The sequence below is a fragment of the Xyrauchen texanus genome, chromosome 16 (assembly GCF_025860055.1).
Source record: "Xyrauchen texanus isolate HMW12.3.18 chromosome 16, RBS_HiC_50CHRs, whole genome shotgun sequence".
NCBI classification, from domain to species: Eukaryota; Metazoa; Chordata; class Actinopteri; order Cypriniformes; family Catostomidae; genus Xyrauchen; species Xyrauchen texanus.
The window spans coordinates 5,450,152-5,466,266 of NC_068291.1; the positions used below are offsets into that span (position 1 = coordinate 5,450,152).

Here is a 16,115-nt window from a genome sequence, read left to right on the forward strand (position 1 = left end):
ATTGGGTTTCTACAATGTACGGTTCAAAAGTTATAAGCAGAAAAATACATGTAACTTTGACATTTAAAAACATGAAACATTCACTGCAAATGCGTTTTTTTTTTTTTTCATGTTTATAAAGTTTTCATAGTGTATTAAAATAATAAAAGCGAGTGTAAACACAATAAAAAAAAGGGTACGCCGTCTACTTGCATCAAACAAGTAATGTAGCCTCTTGACGCTAAAGCAATCCTGCTTTGTGGTCCCTGAATTTTATATAGCTTTTGTAGAGATAAATTTGCTCACAAACCAGTTGGCATGCTAACATGTGTTTGTCCGTTGAGTATCACTGCCACTGTGTGTGTGTCACTGTTTGACTCAATGGATGGCAAATGTTACTAGCTAAAACGTTTCCTCTATTTAGGACCAAAAGTGGTCTTCCTCTAGGAAAAAGGGGGCATGGGAGCTCAAAGATCTAAAGCCACCTTCAGACATGTCAAAATGTGAGATTTAGAATGTGGGAACCCCTGTTTTTTGTTCATTCATTTGAACCGCAATGTGTCAAGGACAGCAATAACCACAGAGATTGACATGACACAATTGAATCATATATTATATAATAACATTCTATGCCAAAACCCCACCATTTCTTCATGTCATTACATTCTTGTGCAGAAAATGAGAAGAACTGTGTGGAGAAAAACGTGTCTACCCCAGGTATCAGCATCTACTTTGAGGCCTACCTCTACAACATGGGAAATTACAGTAGTTGTCCCTGGCAGTTCCCAGCATCCTCTCAGCTGGCCCTGCAGAGACGGCCCTCCATGGGCGATGATGAGGAGGAACATGACTCCCCTGTAGAGGGCCAGTCAGAGAAGATCAAGAAACCAAAAAAGGTCTACTGCTATATATCACCAAAGGTAAAGAATGTCTATATAGATTAGTGGTACATTTGTATGGTTCATTTGGTTTGTTAATTTTGGGATACCACCTCCTGTTGTTTCAGCAATTCTCTGTGAAGGAGTTTTATCTGAAAATTATTCCCTGGCGTCTTTTCACCTTCCGTGTGTGCCCTGGAACTAAGGTTAGCTTGCATAACTTGTACAGGTGTTAAAATACAAGTTCAAGATGTTTGTTACAGTGCTTGTATTATTGAATTTTCATTATTATTCTCCTCTTCCTACTTCTCCTCTTTTTTCCTACTGTTCCTTATTCTACTACTCCTGCTTCTCCTACACTTTCCTGCAATTAATTCTGCTCCAACTGCAACAATGCACTGACTCCATTACTCCATTCAAATTGTGTATTTTAGATAATATTAAGCTTTTCCTCTTGTTTTACTTAAACCATAACAATATCTTTTCCTGCCTTGCAAATGCTGGTATTTCCTTCTGGAAATGCAAATCTTGAAATTTAACAACAATATAAATATGTATATATATATATCTTTGTATATTTACACTACCAATCAAAACTTTTAAAACACTTGCCTGAAATGTTTCTCATGATCTTAAAAATATTTTGATCTGAAGGTGTATGCTTAAATGTTTTACATTATTTTTGTAGACAAAAATATAATTGTGCCAACATATTAATTTATTTCATTTCAAAACAAACAAATTATTAAAAAAAAAAAAAAAAAGGTTTTGAAATGGATGACTTTGATGACTAGGCCAATAAGTGCCCAACAAGAAGTTGGTTGAAAAAATGTCAAGAGTAGATGTCTCAAATTCTAGGCAAAGGGTGACTACTTTGAAGATTTACTACTACTTTGAAGTTTTGATTTACTGTATTTTGGATTTTGTTTAGTCACAACATAATTCCTATATTGCCATTTAGGTTATTCCATAGTTTTGATGACTTTATTATAATTTTTTTTTCACATTTTAGAATAATAGTAAAGAATGAGTAAGTGTTTAAAACTTTTAACCAGTAGTATATATATATATATATATAGACATTAATAATATGAAAAATTACTATTTCAATAAAAACAAAAATTCAGATTCATTTCACCCCACACTTCCTGGAGCACTTGCCATAGATGTGACTGTCTTGTCGGGCACTTCTCATGCACCTTACAGTCTAGCTGATTCCACAAAAGCTCAATGGGATTAAAAAGCGCAATTCTTCCCTGAATCCCCGAGTCTTCTCTTTACTATGTACATGAAACTGGTGTTGAGCAGGTAGAATTCAATGAAGCTGTCAGCTGAGAACATGTGAGGTGTCTTTCTCAAACTAGAGACTCTGATGTACTTATCCTCTTGTTTAGTTGTATATCTGGTCTTCTACATCTCTTTCTGTCCTTGTTAGAGACAGTTGTCCTTTGTCTTTGAAGACTATAGTGTACACCTTTGTATGAAATCTTCAGTTTGGCTATTTCAAGCATTGTACTGCCTATCATTCCTCAAAACAACGATTGACTGATGCGTTTCTAGAGAAAGCTGTTTCTTTTTTGCCATTTTTGACTCAATATTGACATTAAGACATACGTACTGTGGCAACTCAAAAACAAAGACAGTGTTAAGCTTCATTTAATGAACCAAATAGCTTTCAGCTATGTTTTATATAATGGCAAGTGATTTTCTAGTACCAAATGATCAATTTAGCATGATTACTCAAGGATAAGGTATTGGAGTGATGACTGCTGGAAACGGGGCCTGTGTAGATTTGATCAAAAATGACTTTTTTCAAATGGTGATGGTGCTGTTTTTTTTACATCAGTAATGTACTGACTATACATTGTGATCAGTTTAATGTCACTTTGGTGAATTAAAGTACTTACTCTTGACATTTTCTCAACCAACTTCTTGTGGTATCACCCTGTGATGCTTTTTAAACAGTATTGAAGGAGTTCCCATTTATATGTTGGGCACTTAGTGACTGCTTTTCTTTATTATTCAAGTAATCCATTTCAAAAAAGAAATTTTAGTTTTTAACTAAATAAATTAATATGTTGGGACAATTATATTTTTGTCTACAAAACTAATTTCAAACATTTAAGCATACACCTTCAGATTAAAAGGTTTTTAATATCATGAGAAACATTTCAGTCAAGTGAACCCAAACTTTTGAACGGCAGTGTAAATATATACACCGATCAGACACAACATTAAAACCACCTGCCTAATATTGTGTAGGTTCCCCTTGTGCTGCCAAAACAGCACCAAACCGTATCTTAGAATAGCATTCTTCTCACTACAATTGTATAGAGCAGTTATCTGAGTTACTGTAGACTTTGTCAGTTTGAAATAGTCTGGCCATTCTCCATTGACCTCTCTCATCAACAAGGCATTTCTGTCCACAGAACTGCCACTCACTGGATGTTTTTTGTTTTTGGCACCGTTCTTAGTAAATTCTAGAGACTGTTGTGTGTGAAAATCCCAGGAGATCAGCAGTTACAGAAATACTCAAACCAGCCCATCTGGCACCAACAATCATGCCAAATCACAGAGATCACATTTTTCCCCCCATTCTGATTGTTGATGTGAACATTAACTGATGCTTCTGACCCGAATCTGCATGATTTTATGCACAGTACTGTTGCCACACGTTTAAAGTAATTAATTTCTTCCTCCTGTCCTTGGCAGTTCACATACCATGGACCAGACCCTGTTCACAAGTACCTGACTCTGGTGGTGGATGATGGGTTCCAGCCTCCAGTAGAGCTAAGCTGTAAGGACAGGAACATCATGGCTGCCACCTTCATCCGGTTTCTGCACAAGAACATTGGTCAGTATGTGTGCTGGTGTGTCTATTAATCAGTGGAGGAAAGTTTTTTTTCCTTTATAATTCTTTGACACTTCCATTTTTTTTTTGGTGTGTGTGTGCTTATCCAATAGGAGGATCAGAGACATTTCAGGACAAAGTTAACTTTTTCCAACGTGAGCTGAGACACATTCACTCTAAGAGACCTCGTACCAAAACCTGCCTGAAAATCAGCCGTCATTTACTCCTCGAGTCTGTGAGTACCTCTAGCCACATTTTAGAGGTCATTCCTCATGGTCAATATAAGACAAGTATCACAAAACACAAAGGAACATGCTAAAAAAACTGTATTGTTTACATTGTTATAAACTGTTGTAAACCTGCCTTACATCTTTAACCTCATGAGACCCCTGTGTGACTACTGTGTGCATTTTCCATTCCCCTTTTTGATTTGTAACTAGATTTGTATATATATATATATATGCCAACCATGTTAAAATAAAATTATACATTATAAATTCGGAATTTGTGTACTGATTATCATTGCCCCATGTCTGCCAAACATGCTGAGTGGTCCAAACATCATCTGCAGCCTGAAACTGAACTTTAAAAAGGAAGTTTGGATCGAATGCACGTATAGAGCATAGAGCGCTATAGGAGGCGCCATTGCTCTCTATTTAGTGAATGACTTCACCTCCAGTGGGTTATCTGTCTGCACTGGTCTCAGAACAATTCGAAATGCACCTTATTTTCATCCTAACTCCATAAAAATCCTCTGAAAGCAACATTTTCCAGTTTTTGGATGCATCCATTAATTCTCAATGTGATAATGCACAGTGAATATAGGATATTTTAACTGAAACTGAGCATACGAATGTGGCCATTGTGCTTAACAGATTGCCGTTTCGCAATAAATCACTCAAATTTGAAAAAATGGCATATCGGATGAAATTAGAGACTCTTTTGATTAAAATATGTTTCAGTGCAAAAGCTTATTTAGGTTTCTTAATAGATGTAGTTGGCATTCCAACCAAACACAAACTCCTCTGCAATAGCTGCCATGTTGGTTAACCTTTTACTGACAGCACAGAGTCTCCTGAACTGAGATCAGTAGGTTTAAATGAAATTAAGCGTTATGTATAGGGAAGCGGAAATACAGTGTCCACACTAGTGGACTAGTTAAACTAAATTGTGGCAATACAAGCAGTACTGCAGCACACCAGTAGTACTGGTTTTCAATGTCTCATTAATCAAACACACCTGATTCAACTTATCAGCTCTTAGTAGAGTATTCCAAGACCTATAATGGATGTCAAATCAAGGAGACGTCCTAAATGTGTACTGTTGTTGTGACTCCAGAAACAAAGTTGGGAAACACTGGTATAGACCACTAACTGAACACATTCAGTTGTGATACATTCTTTTGTCTCTTTTCAGTCTTTAAAGGCCACAAGGAACTTTTCAGTGTCTGATTGGAGTAAGAACTTTGAAGTTGTGTTCCAGGATGAGGAGGGTTAGTTCCAGGATGAGTGATATTATTCTTTAATTCTTTATTTATTCTTATTAAGGGCTTGATGTACAAAAGAATAAATAAGTAAAACATTTAAAACATTTGCTGGATTACAACCAGTAAAACCTTGCCATTGTCTGATTAAATGATTTGATCCCATTGCAAAAACATTGTGGCACAGTAGTGTTAAAAAAGCTTAAATTATTGTGATATTGTGACAAGTATATGTACATTTTTGTTGTGTGTGTATGTGTGTGTTTGTGTGTCTAGCGCTTGACTGGGGAGGGCCGAGACGTGAGTGGTTTGAGCTCATCTGTAAGGCTCTATTTGATACCAATAACCAGCTCTTCACACGCTTTAGTGACAACAACCAGGGCTTGGTAAGTCACATTAACTGCTTCTGATACTCTCACTGAAGATGAACAAAAAATAACTGAATGTCATTCTTGGGTGTGTCCAGAAAGATTTATGAAATTTGGGATGAGTATAAATATACTAACCATATATCAAAATACCATAGTAGTACCATGGTTTTCTTGGAAATGCATTGAATAACCATGTAAATACAGAATGGTACATAAGTATGGTAGTTGTATATCAAAGTATTATGGTATTACCATGTACTAACATCAGATATTGAAGTGTTATTGCCCAAGGAATTTGGCCTCTGAAAAGAAACTTCCAGTACATACAGAAATACAACAGCTAGCCACAGTTAAAGGATAAGATGAAAAGTAAAATGTATGTACATTGAGTTGTTATATAGGAATGTGAAAAATGAAATTATGTACAAATGGGTATGGGTTTGTACATGTAGTAGTTTAAATATGAAAATAAAAGGAGAATTTGTGATTTTGCATATTAAACACATGGGTGTGTATAGTTAGCATGTATAAATATAAATACATTATTTTACATGCACATACATTTCATATTGCACTATACTGTATACTGGTATACTCTATTGCACTATATTTTGCCATGGCTTTGATAAACAGAATGTGAATAAGTCTTTTAGATGCTTTGTCTATGACAGTATGCACCATGTATCTGGTGGATACATTTTTAAGTAGCTTAAATATAGCAAGCTACTTTTGGTGTGTAGGTTGTAGTGTAACTTGCTACTTTCTCTAAAGTGTAGCTTTCAGCTTAGCTTAACCTATCTTTCTATTGAGTAGTTGGTAGCTTAGCTAGCAAAATGTTTTGAGTAGCTTGTCCAACACTTCTTAGAGTTGGTCTGTGTCCCCAGACAGACCCCTTGACATTAGGGCTTTCAACAGGGCTAAGAATCTAAATTTGATCAGCGAGTATTGACGCTGACTACCACCCCTAGATTCGCAAGTTCGAATCAGGGTGTGCTGAGTGACTCCAGCCAGGTCTCTTAATCAGCCAAATTGGCCCTGTTGCTAGGGAGGGTAGAGTCACATGGGGTAACCTCCTCGTGGTCACGATTAGTAGTTCTCGCTCTCAGTGAGGCACATGGTTAGTTGTGTATTGATCGCAGAGAATAGCATGAGCCTCCACGTGCTGGGAGTCTCCACTGTGTCATGCACAACGAGCCATGTGATAAAATGTACGGATTAACGGTCTCAGAAGGAGAGACTTTTCCTATGCCACACGGATTGAGGTGAGTAACCGCACCACCACGAGCACCTAGTAAGTAGTGGGAATTGGGCATTCCAAATTGGGGAGAAAAGGGGATAAAAAGAAAAAAAGAGACTACATTTGAATTTTTACCTTAAATATTACCAAAATCCGAATTAAAATTGTTTATTTATGTTTTACATTGATGCTGTTTCCTTCATCCACAAAAGGACACAATGAATACATTTAAGTATGACCATCCAAATCCTAACCCAAGTAGTCACATGAGATGCATTTAAGCATCCAGGTGTAAACAGCGATGTGTCTCACCTGACCACATGTGATCGGATTACCTGAAACACATCTTAATACCAGATGGAAACAGGGTCTGTTACCATGGTGTTGCACTTGTGTCACAGTACTACCCCAGACTCAAGCCATATAGTAATGGTGATGTCACAGTGTTTTTCATTGCAGAAATATTCCCAGATATTAGTGGTATCTGGCTGAATTCTGTGGCAAAGCTGCTCACAGAGGCTGTTCAAACAGATGGAGAACAACAAAATGGCACAGAACGCGACAATCTCAAGATGCACATTTCCAAATTGAACTTTCCTGACAAAGCATTTTAAAAACCCATTGCTTAATCAAAGAAATGCTGAGAGCAAGATGCAATGGACCTCCATCAAAGGGGCTGTTCACACAGGAAGTTTTCCAATTGTTATTCTCTGTAAACATGCACTAGACGGACATATTTGACAGTTTTTAATTTATTCAGCATCTCGTGCAGGAGTGCTTTGTTTTTTAAAGATGCTGTATCAAGTTAATTTGTTAGTTCGAATCCAGGGCGTGCTGAGTGACTCCAGCCAGGTCTCCTAAGGAACCAAATTGACCCGGTTGCTAGGGAGGGTAGAATCTCATGGGGTAACCTCCTCGTGGTCGCTATAATGTGGTTTGTTCTTGGTGGGGCACATGGTGAGTTGAGCGTGGATGACGCAGTGGATGGCATGAAGCCTCCACATGCGCTATGTCTCCGTGGCAACGCGTTCAACAACCCACATGATAAGTAATAAGGTTGACGGTCTAAGACGTGGAGGCGACTGGGATTCGTCCTCCACCACCCGGAGTCACTACGTGGCCACAAGTACGTAAAAGCACATTGGGAATTGGGCATGCCAAATTGGGAGAAAAATTATAATTTAAAATTTTAATTCAACAGTCTTACTTGACATGCCCCGCAGACAGCAGCTGGGCACTAGTAGTTTGGTGCCCCCTTGTGGGCCACAGTTGAGTATTCTCCTGCAGTGTAACTGGCATGCCATGGATTTGTTATGCTGTAGCGTGTATATTTTCAGAGAAAGACAGCTGTTTTGAGCCTCCCCTGTTTGAGTCTGGCTGTCACCTGAGGCGTGACTTATGTTAAACGTGCTGTATTCATTCATGTTTTTTATTGCAATTATTTTGAATAAAGAGGTGGTCTGATTTAAGGAGAGATTCTGAAATTGACAGAAGCTGAAGTGATTGGAAAACACATTAAAGAGCATAACTGCTTTTACAGTATAGTTTAAATTTCATGATAACACTGACTAAATCTAGAAGCCGAATTTGTGTTTTATCGAAAACAATAGAAAACCCTAAACTGCCAAAACTGCTCATTGGAACTTCTGACTCATTTAGATGGAGAATGTCACATTATACTGTATACTTGCACCCTTGTCATGCAATGTGGATGCTTGACATCGGCTGTCTGGGAATTAAACCGGTTTATGTGATGCAGTATGTTGCTAGCCCTCATCGTATTGGTGACATTATCTTTTCCACCGTTTCATTGAATTCTGTGCCATGGTCACAACCTTTGGGTTGCTTCACATAAGGCTTCTTTAATATTGGGTGAATGCCAGTCTTTTCAAGGGACAGGACCAAAACGTATGAGAGTATTTTTCTAAATCTATTTTACATTTGGAGCAGACTGCTGACATTTGCGGATAAATTTTGTGGAGAGCATAAGTGGTAAAGTCGATGCAATGCAATATTTTAAACGTTCTCTACATTTGCCAAACCTTTAATAGCAGCAGTTAAGATTTGGTCAGATTGTAAAATCCAGATTCCACGCTTTTAAATGACCTTTCTTCATGGGAGCAATTTTTTAATTAATTAGTTGAAGGGTTAAAATGTTTAAAATGGTTAAATCTCGTTATTTAGAATAAATTAACTTATTAAATTGAAGTATTTGACATTAAAGGATGACACAAATTCATTTAGAAAAAAAAATGCCCTCATACTGGTAAAAAATGCCCATGAAAATCAGTTCCAGGTGACAAATAATGACACTGGTCAGCTCATTTAAACCCTTCAAAGAAGGAATGACATAAATGGAGATGGACAAGTTTTTAAAATGATGGAACGGTTGCAGAGTTGTATAGTACCAACTATAAGCAAAATTGGATGACATTTACATGTCTGCGTGTTGAAGTTCTGTACAGTTGTACTTTGCGTTTTAGATATAGGTCAAGAAGTGAATGTTTTGACAAATTAAAATTCTTTGAACAACTTTTTGTCAGGACGGTCACTAGAGGATAAATGCCAAATATTGTGTAGGTTATTATTTTAATAATACATTTTCAGACATTTGTATTGACTGAAATTAAATTGGAGTACATTTTGTTTGGCTTGACTCAAATTTGACTTGAAAAAATCCTTTTAATTCTTGCCCAAATGGCTTTGGAGCTATTAGGGAAAAGGAAATATATTTATTTATTATAACACCATCTAGCACTTTGGTGCTTTGACTCATTATTATTATTATTATTATTATTATTATTATTATAATAATAAAAGTGAAACCCTGCAATTACAAGTTGTAGTGCTTCGTGCTTGACAATCTATTAATTGGAAAATCAGTACAAATACAATAGGGTTTTTGGACCCCTAAAAATCCATTAACAAATTGAAGCCTCTATTAGCACTGAAATTGTTAAAGGTCACGATTTGTATTGTGACCTTTCATTACAGTTAAGCAAATTTTTGCATGTTTTGAATGGAAGTTTTACTTTGGAGATTTCTTTTTTATTCCCATTATTTTCAGTGTTTATCCACATTTAATTACTGTAATACAGTATTTGTTTTACTGTATTGCAGAAAGAAATATTGTATTACAGTATTTTTTATTTATGCATATATTAAAAGCAGTACAACAAGTACAAAACAAAAACTCTTGTAAATACCATATTTTTCAACCTTTTTGTTGCATTGGTTTGTTAATCAAAATCATCTAGTGAAATGCTGTCAGCCATAGAAAAACAATGTTCTGCAAACCATTAGATTAACTGTAGTTATTGGCATAAGCTTTTGAATATTGTGTTGTTGAACATTAGGATGATGTGTGTTATGCTGTTCTGTGTTTTCTGGGCAGGTCCACCCAAACGCTGAGCGTCCCCCTCATCTGAGGGTGAAGATGTATGAATTTGCAGGGCGAGTGGTGGGGAAGTGTTTATATGAGTCAACATTAGGCGGGGCCTACAAGCAGCTGGTACGAGCACGGTTCACCCGCTCCTTCTTGGCTCAGATTATTGGTTTACGGATGAACTATAAGGTGACAAAACACTTCAGTTCATAATCTGTTAATTTATGTACATTTTATCCTGCACTGTCCATTTACAAATGCATATCACTATTATGTTTAGTCATGTCTCCTTTATTTTTGTGTAGAAATAATTGTAAATACATTTGTCTTCACATGTACAACAGTTGTAATCCACTCATTTTATATTGTTTGAGTTTAGTTGAATCTAAACCTCAGTTATAGAGGTGGAATAAAGAAAAATATAGAGGCAAGAAAAAGTATGTGAACCCTTTGGAATTTCCTGCATTTATGGATAAATTTGTTTTAAAATCTGTTTGATCTTCATCTAAGTTACAATAACAAATGAGCACAATCTGTTTTAACTAATAACACACAAATTATTATATTGTTCTTGTACATATTGAATACATCCTTCAAATATTTACAGTTTAGTTTGAAAAAGTATGTGAACCCCTAGGCAAATGACATCAAGAAAAGGTCATTAAAGTCAGGAGCTGGCAAACCTGGCATCCAATTAATGAAATGAGATTGGAAGTGTGGGTTAGAGGTACTTTGACTAAAAAGCACTCAAACATTTTGAGTTTGCTTTTCACAAGAAGCATCTGCTGACATGGACCATGCCTCACAAAAAAAAAAGAGATCTCAGAAGACCTACAATCAAGAATTGTTGCTTTGCATAAAGCTGTAGAGGGTTACAACATTTTCTGGAAGAGCTTAGATATTCATCTGTCCCCTGTTGGACAAATTGTCTGTAAATGGAGATGATTTAGTACTGTGGCTACTCTCACTTGAAGTGGTCATCCAGCCAAGATGACTTAAGGGGCACACCGCAGAAAGCTTGTTGAGGTAAAGAAAAAGAACCCTAGAGTGACAGCTAAAGACTTGAAGGAATCATTGGAACTGGTTAACATCTCTGTTCATGAGTCTACTATATGCAAAACATTAAACAGGCATTGTGTCCATGGCAGGACACCACGAAGGAAGCCGCTGCTTTCCAAAAAAACATTGATGCGTGCCTGAAGTTTGCCAAAGACCATCGTGAAACTCCACAACGCTACTGGGAAAATGTGTTGTGATGAACACACTAATGAATCTAAGGTTGAAATGTTTGGGAAGAACACACAGAACTACTTATGGCGTAAAAATGGCACCGCAATCTCAAGGGTGAAGTACGGTGGAGGGAGCATCTTGATTTGGGACTGCTTTGTTGCTGAGGGGCCTGGACCACTTGCCATCCTTGAGGGAAAAAGTAATTTTTCCCACTGGAGCACCACAGGGCTGTGTTCTCAGCCCACTCCTGTATTCATATACACACATGACTGTGTGGCAACACATAGCTCCAATGCCATCATTAAGTTTGATACGACGGTGGGAGGTCTGATCACTGACAATGATGAAACAGCCTACATAGAAGGAGGTGCACACTCTGACATGATGGTGTCAGGAGCACAACCTCTCCCTCAACGTCAGTAAAACCAAGGAGCTTGTAGTGGACTTCAGGAGGAAAGACAGAGAACACAGCCCCATCACCGGTGGAGAGAGTCAGCAGTTTCAAGTTTCTCGGTGTCCACATTACTGAGGAACTCACATGGTCCGTCCACACTGAGGCCGTTGTGAAGAAGGCTCACAAGCGCCTATTCTCCCTGAGACAGCTGAGGAAGTTTGGAATATATCAACACATCCTCACACAGTTCTACACCAGTACTGTAGAGAGCATCCTGACTGGCTGCATCACCACCTGGTACGGCAATAACACCGCCCACAAACGCAAAGCCCTGCAAAGGGTGACACATCATCAGAGGTGAGCCTCCAGGACATATATAACAGGCGGTGTGTGAAAAAAGCTCGGAGGATCATCAGAGCCTCCAGCCACCCGTGTCATGGGCTGCTCTCACTGCTACCATCAGGCAGGCGGTATCGCAGCAACAGGACCCGCACCAGCCGAGTACATGACAGTGTCTTCCCCCCAGCAATCAGACTTTTGAACCCTTGATCTCTCACGATCTCAATACGATCAGCACTGCACTTTATTAATCTATTATCTCACACTGAGCTGTCATAATTATATTCTCCTCAATACAACTACTGTATATATATTTTTTTATATACTCTTTATTTTTTTATTTAATGTGTATTCTATATTGTGTGTATTGTTTACTGTACATTGTATATTATTATTGTGTTGTGTAAGTATGTGTACATTTGGTATGTAAATTAGTTGTGTAAATATGTTGTTTATTGTAATTGGTATATGTCTCGTCACTGTCATGACTGCTATGTTGCTCTGAACTGCACACAAGACTTTCACCTACTGTTGCACTTGTGTATATGGTAGTGTGACAATAAAGTGATTTGATTTGATTTGAATTCCCAAGTTTATCAAGATATCCTACAGGATAATGTCAGGGTGGCTGAAGCTCCATAGAAGTTGGGTGATGCAGCAGGAAAATTACCCTAAATATCGAAATAAATCTACTACAGAATGGCTTTAAAAAAGTAAAATTCACCTTTTGGAATGGCCCAGTCAGAGCCCAGACCTTAACCCAATAGAGATGCTGTGGAATGACCTATGAAAAGCCGTTCACACAAGACATCTTAAGAATTTGGCTGATCAGTTCTGTAAGAAAGAATGGTCCAAAATTCCTTCTGAATGTTGTGCAGGTCTAATCCGCAGCTACAGGAAGTGCTTGCTGCCAAAGGAGGCTTGACCAGTTATTAAATGCAAGGGTTCACTTACTTTTTCCACAGTACTGTGAATGTTTAATGGGATGTGTTCAAAAAAGACATAAGATTATAATTGTTTGTGTGGTGTTAGTTTAAGCACATTGTGTTTGTCTATACTTGTGACTTTGATGAAGATGAGATTACATTTTATGACCAATTAATGCAGAAAACAACCTAATTCCAGAGGGTTCACATACGTTTTCTTGCCACTGTAGTTGTCAATCATAGATGTTGTTCCAAATTTGTATGATTTTCTTTTTTCTGTGGAACACAAAAATAAATATTTTTCAGAATGTTGGGTTCAGTGGTTTCCATACAGTAAAAGAGGATGAGGATTTTTACTGTAAAGCTCCAAAAAGAAATAAAAAGCACTATAAAAGTATATAAGTCACCAGTTTTTCTGTGTTAGCTGCAAAGGGAGTCTCCAGCTGACCCCCACATCATTCCTTGTTTGAGTTTAGCAAAATACTGTATATTTAAAATGCATCTATCATATATACAGTATATATACTATATATAATTATCTAAAAGTATATGGGTAGGGACTAGGGCTGCATAATTTGGACAAAATTGGAGTTGAACTTTGATTGGATAAATAACAAAACAAGTGATTCCTTTTGACCAAATGTAGGAAATGCTTTTGCCCATGCCCTATTGCCATGGGCAAAAGCATGGGTTCACACTTGAGTCAACCAAATGTAGCCTTTTTTTTTTTTTTTATTCCAGCCAAAATAAATAAATAAACAAAACAGTAAAATAAAGAGGAAAAAATGTCTTCTTCATATTCACATTGTACCTGTATTGGTCCACTTTGTGATAGGGCTTCAGCACACATTTCTTAATTTTCTGGAACCCTGTCAACTTGATGATGGTGATGATGATGATAATAATAATAATAATTAATATAATTTGTATATAGTAGTAATGTATTTCAGTAATAAAATCTTAACTTGCATGGGACATTGCTATGCAACATAAAATGTGAAAAAATAAAGGGGTCTGAATACATTCTGAATGCACTTCAGAGCGAGCGCACGTTAGCAAACTTAACCAAACTCTGCACAGAACCTCTCTGAATCCACTGATCATGAGCCATATGTATGCTCTTAGAATCTGTAATTTACTCATACAACACAGACAGAACAGAGCTGCACACATAAACATTGAAGATTCGGTTTGCTCATCAGCTTTTAGCAGCTTGCGCTCTGTCTTTGACCGCTTGTAAAACGAAAGTTGCCTTGCAACGTCTGGCTTTATGATTGTTCTGTAAGTCCGACCCATACAGGACAACGGAATAGAATAATAAAGTGTGCTTTGTACATTATTTTGCGGTGCCCGGCATTTTATTTATATTATATATATATATATATATATATATATATATATAGATATATAGATATAGATTTTGAGTTGGACGGCAAACACGGATAAGAAATTTTGTTTGCAGCTTTACTAAAGAAAACACTGTACCTCACAAGTCATTTGGACTAACACTTTAAGGAACTTTATTTGTTTAAAAAAAAAAAGCATTTTTGATTTTTTGTTCTTTGCTCTGGCAGTACTTCGAAACAGACGATGAGGAATTTTACAAAACAAAGGTCTGCTTTATACTGAACAATGACGTCAGTGAAATGGATCTGGTGTTTGCCGAAGAGAAATACAGCAAGTCAGGACAGCTGGAGAAGGTAGTGTGCAATAATTCAGTGAAAAGAAGACAACAAATTGGACGAGTTGTATGTAATGTACAACATTACACAAGTTGTAGATGTATGTAAGTGACCCAAGGGTTTTTGAAGGTGAAGTGTAGGCTTAACTCCATTATTCGTGTCATAATGTTACAGGTGGTGGAATTGATATCTGGTGGTGCTCAGATTGCTGTGACCAATGACAATAAAATTCACTACTTGAACCTTCTGGCCCAGTACAGACTAGCCAGTCAGGTGCGAGAAGAGGTAGAGCATTTCCTCAAAGGTAAGAATCCATGATTTAACTATTCTGCTGGATTTCTCTGTGAGAAGACAGTGGGCTCTATTTTCATGACAGCGCTAGGCGCAGTGCAACACACAGCGACTGTTCGCAACGTCTTATCTAAATTTCTTAGTCCGTTTTTTTTTTGTTCCAGTGCAAAGCGCAAGTGGCCGTGTAGGACTGTTTGCACTATCTGTGGTTTTATGTGTACCAACTGTGGGTGCATTGTATGTTAATGAAGTGGTGCAATGCACAATTTGCTCATTTCCAGAGAAATAGGTTTCAAAACCACATCTTTTTTCAACGCAAAGTCTAAACTCCGTTCCTGCATTTGCAGTTCGGAGATTCCACCAGTAGGTGGAAATAAAGTTTATGTTCAAACTCTGAAAAAACAATTGGACCTCAGAATTAAATTGCACTTGACCCAGCCTGTTAGTGCTTTGGACACGCAATTTCATTAGACCACTTGTGCCTAGACTTGGTGCACGCTTACCAAATACAGAATACCAAAACTTCATGCCCATTGACATTGCATGTATGACATGTCGTATAGCGCTGCGCTTAGCGTTTTTTTTAATATGGCCCAATGACTTCAGCTAAATGACATAACCTTTTGCTCAGGTTTGAATGAACTCGTCCCTGAAAACCTTCTGGCCATATTTGATGAGAATGAGTTGGAGGTGAGAAACTTTGTGTAATTGTTTTTAATTTCAGATATGTTTCTTTGTGCGAACAAAAAACATGTCTTACAAAAAACCTTTTTGGGATTTTTGGTTATGTGTAATTTGAAGCATTAATAGTGTAAAGTATTCATTTTTGTATGGAGTTCTTTTGCATGCGTTAATTGTGTCCTATGAAATTAAATGTTCCAAAAGGCCTATAACTTTGACTTTTCTCCCCTGTTCTCAGTTGTTGATGTGTGGCACAGGAGATATTAACGTGCAGGACTTCAAAGCTCATGCTGTAATTGTTGGAGGGTCATGGCACTTCAGAGAAAAGGTGAGCGAAAGAAGAATTCATTCATTTATTAAGAGATGCAGCTACCATGAATTATTTATT

At 37.3% G+C, this 16,115-nt stretch overlaps 1 protein-coding gene across 3 annotated transcripts in view; it reads left to right on the plus strand.

Moving 5' to 3' along the window:
• Positions 1 to 16,115, plus strand: part of arel1 (apoptosis resistant E3 ubiquitin protein ligase 1) — a 57,898-nt gene that overhangs the window by 31,811 nt on the left and 9,972 nt on the right. For all 3 annotated transcript variants that reach the window (XM_052145897.1, XM_052145896.1, XM_052145898.1), the window contains exons 10-20: positions 655 to 899; positions 986 to 1,063; positions 3,570 to 3,711; positions 3,822 to 3,943; positions 5,125 to 5,200; positions 5,468 to 5,577; positions 10,194 to 10,373; positions 14,648 to 14,773; positions 14,930 to 15,059; positions 15,678 to 15,736; positions 15,966 to 16,055. In XM_052145897.1, the coding sequence (XP_052001857.1) occupies positions 655 to 899; positions 986 to 1,063; positions 3,570 to 3,711; positions 3,822 to 3,943; positions 5,125 to 5,200; positions 5,468 to 5,577; positions 10,194 to 10,373; positions 14,648 to 14,773; positions 14,930 to 15,059; positions 15,678 to 15,736; positions 15,966 to 16,055 (1,358 nt within the window). The remainder of the gene's footprint in view (positions 1 to 654; positions 900 to 985; positions 1,064 to 3,569; positions 3,712 to 3,821; positions 3,944 to 5,124; positions 5,201 to 5,467; positions 5,578 to 10,193; positions 10,374 to 14,647; positions 14,774 to 14,929; positions 15,060 to 15,677; positions 15,737 to 15,965; positions 16,056 to 16,115) is intronic.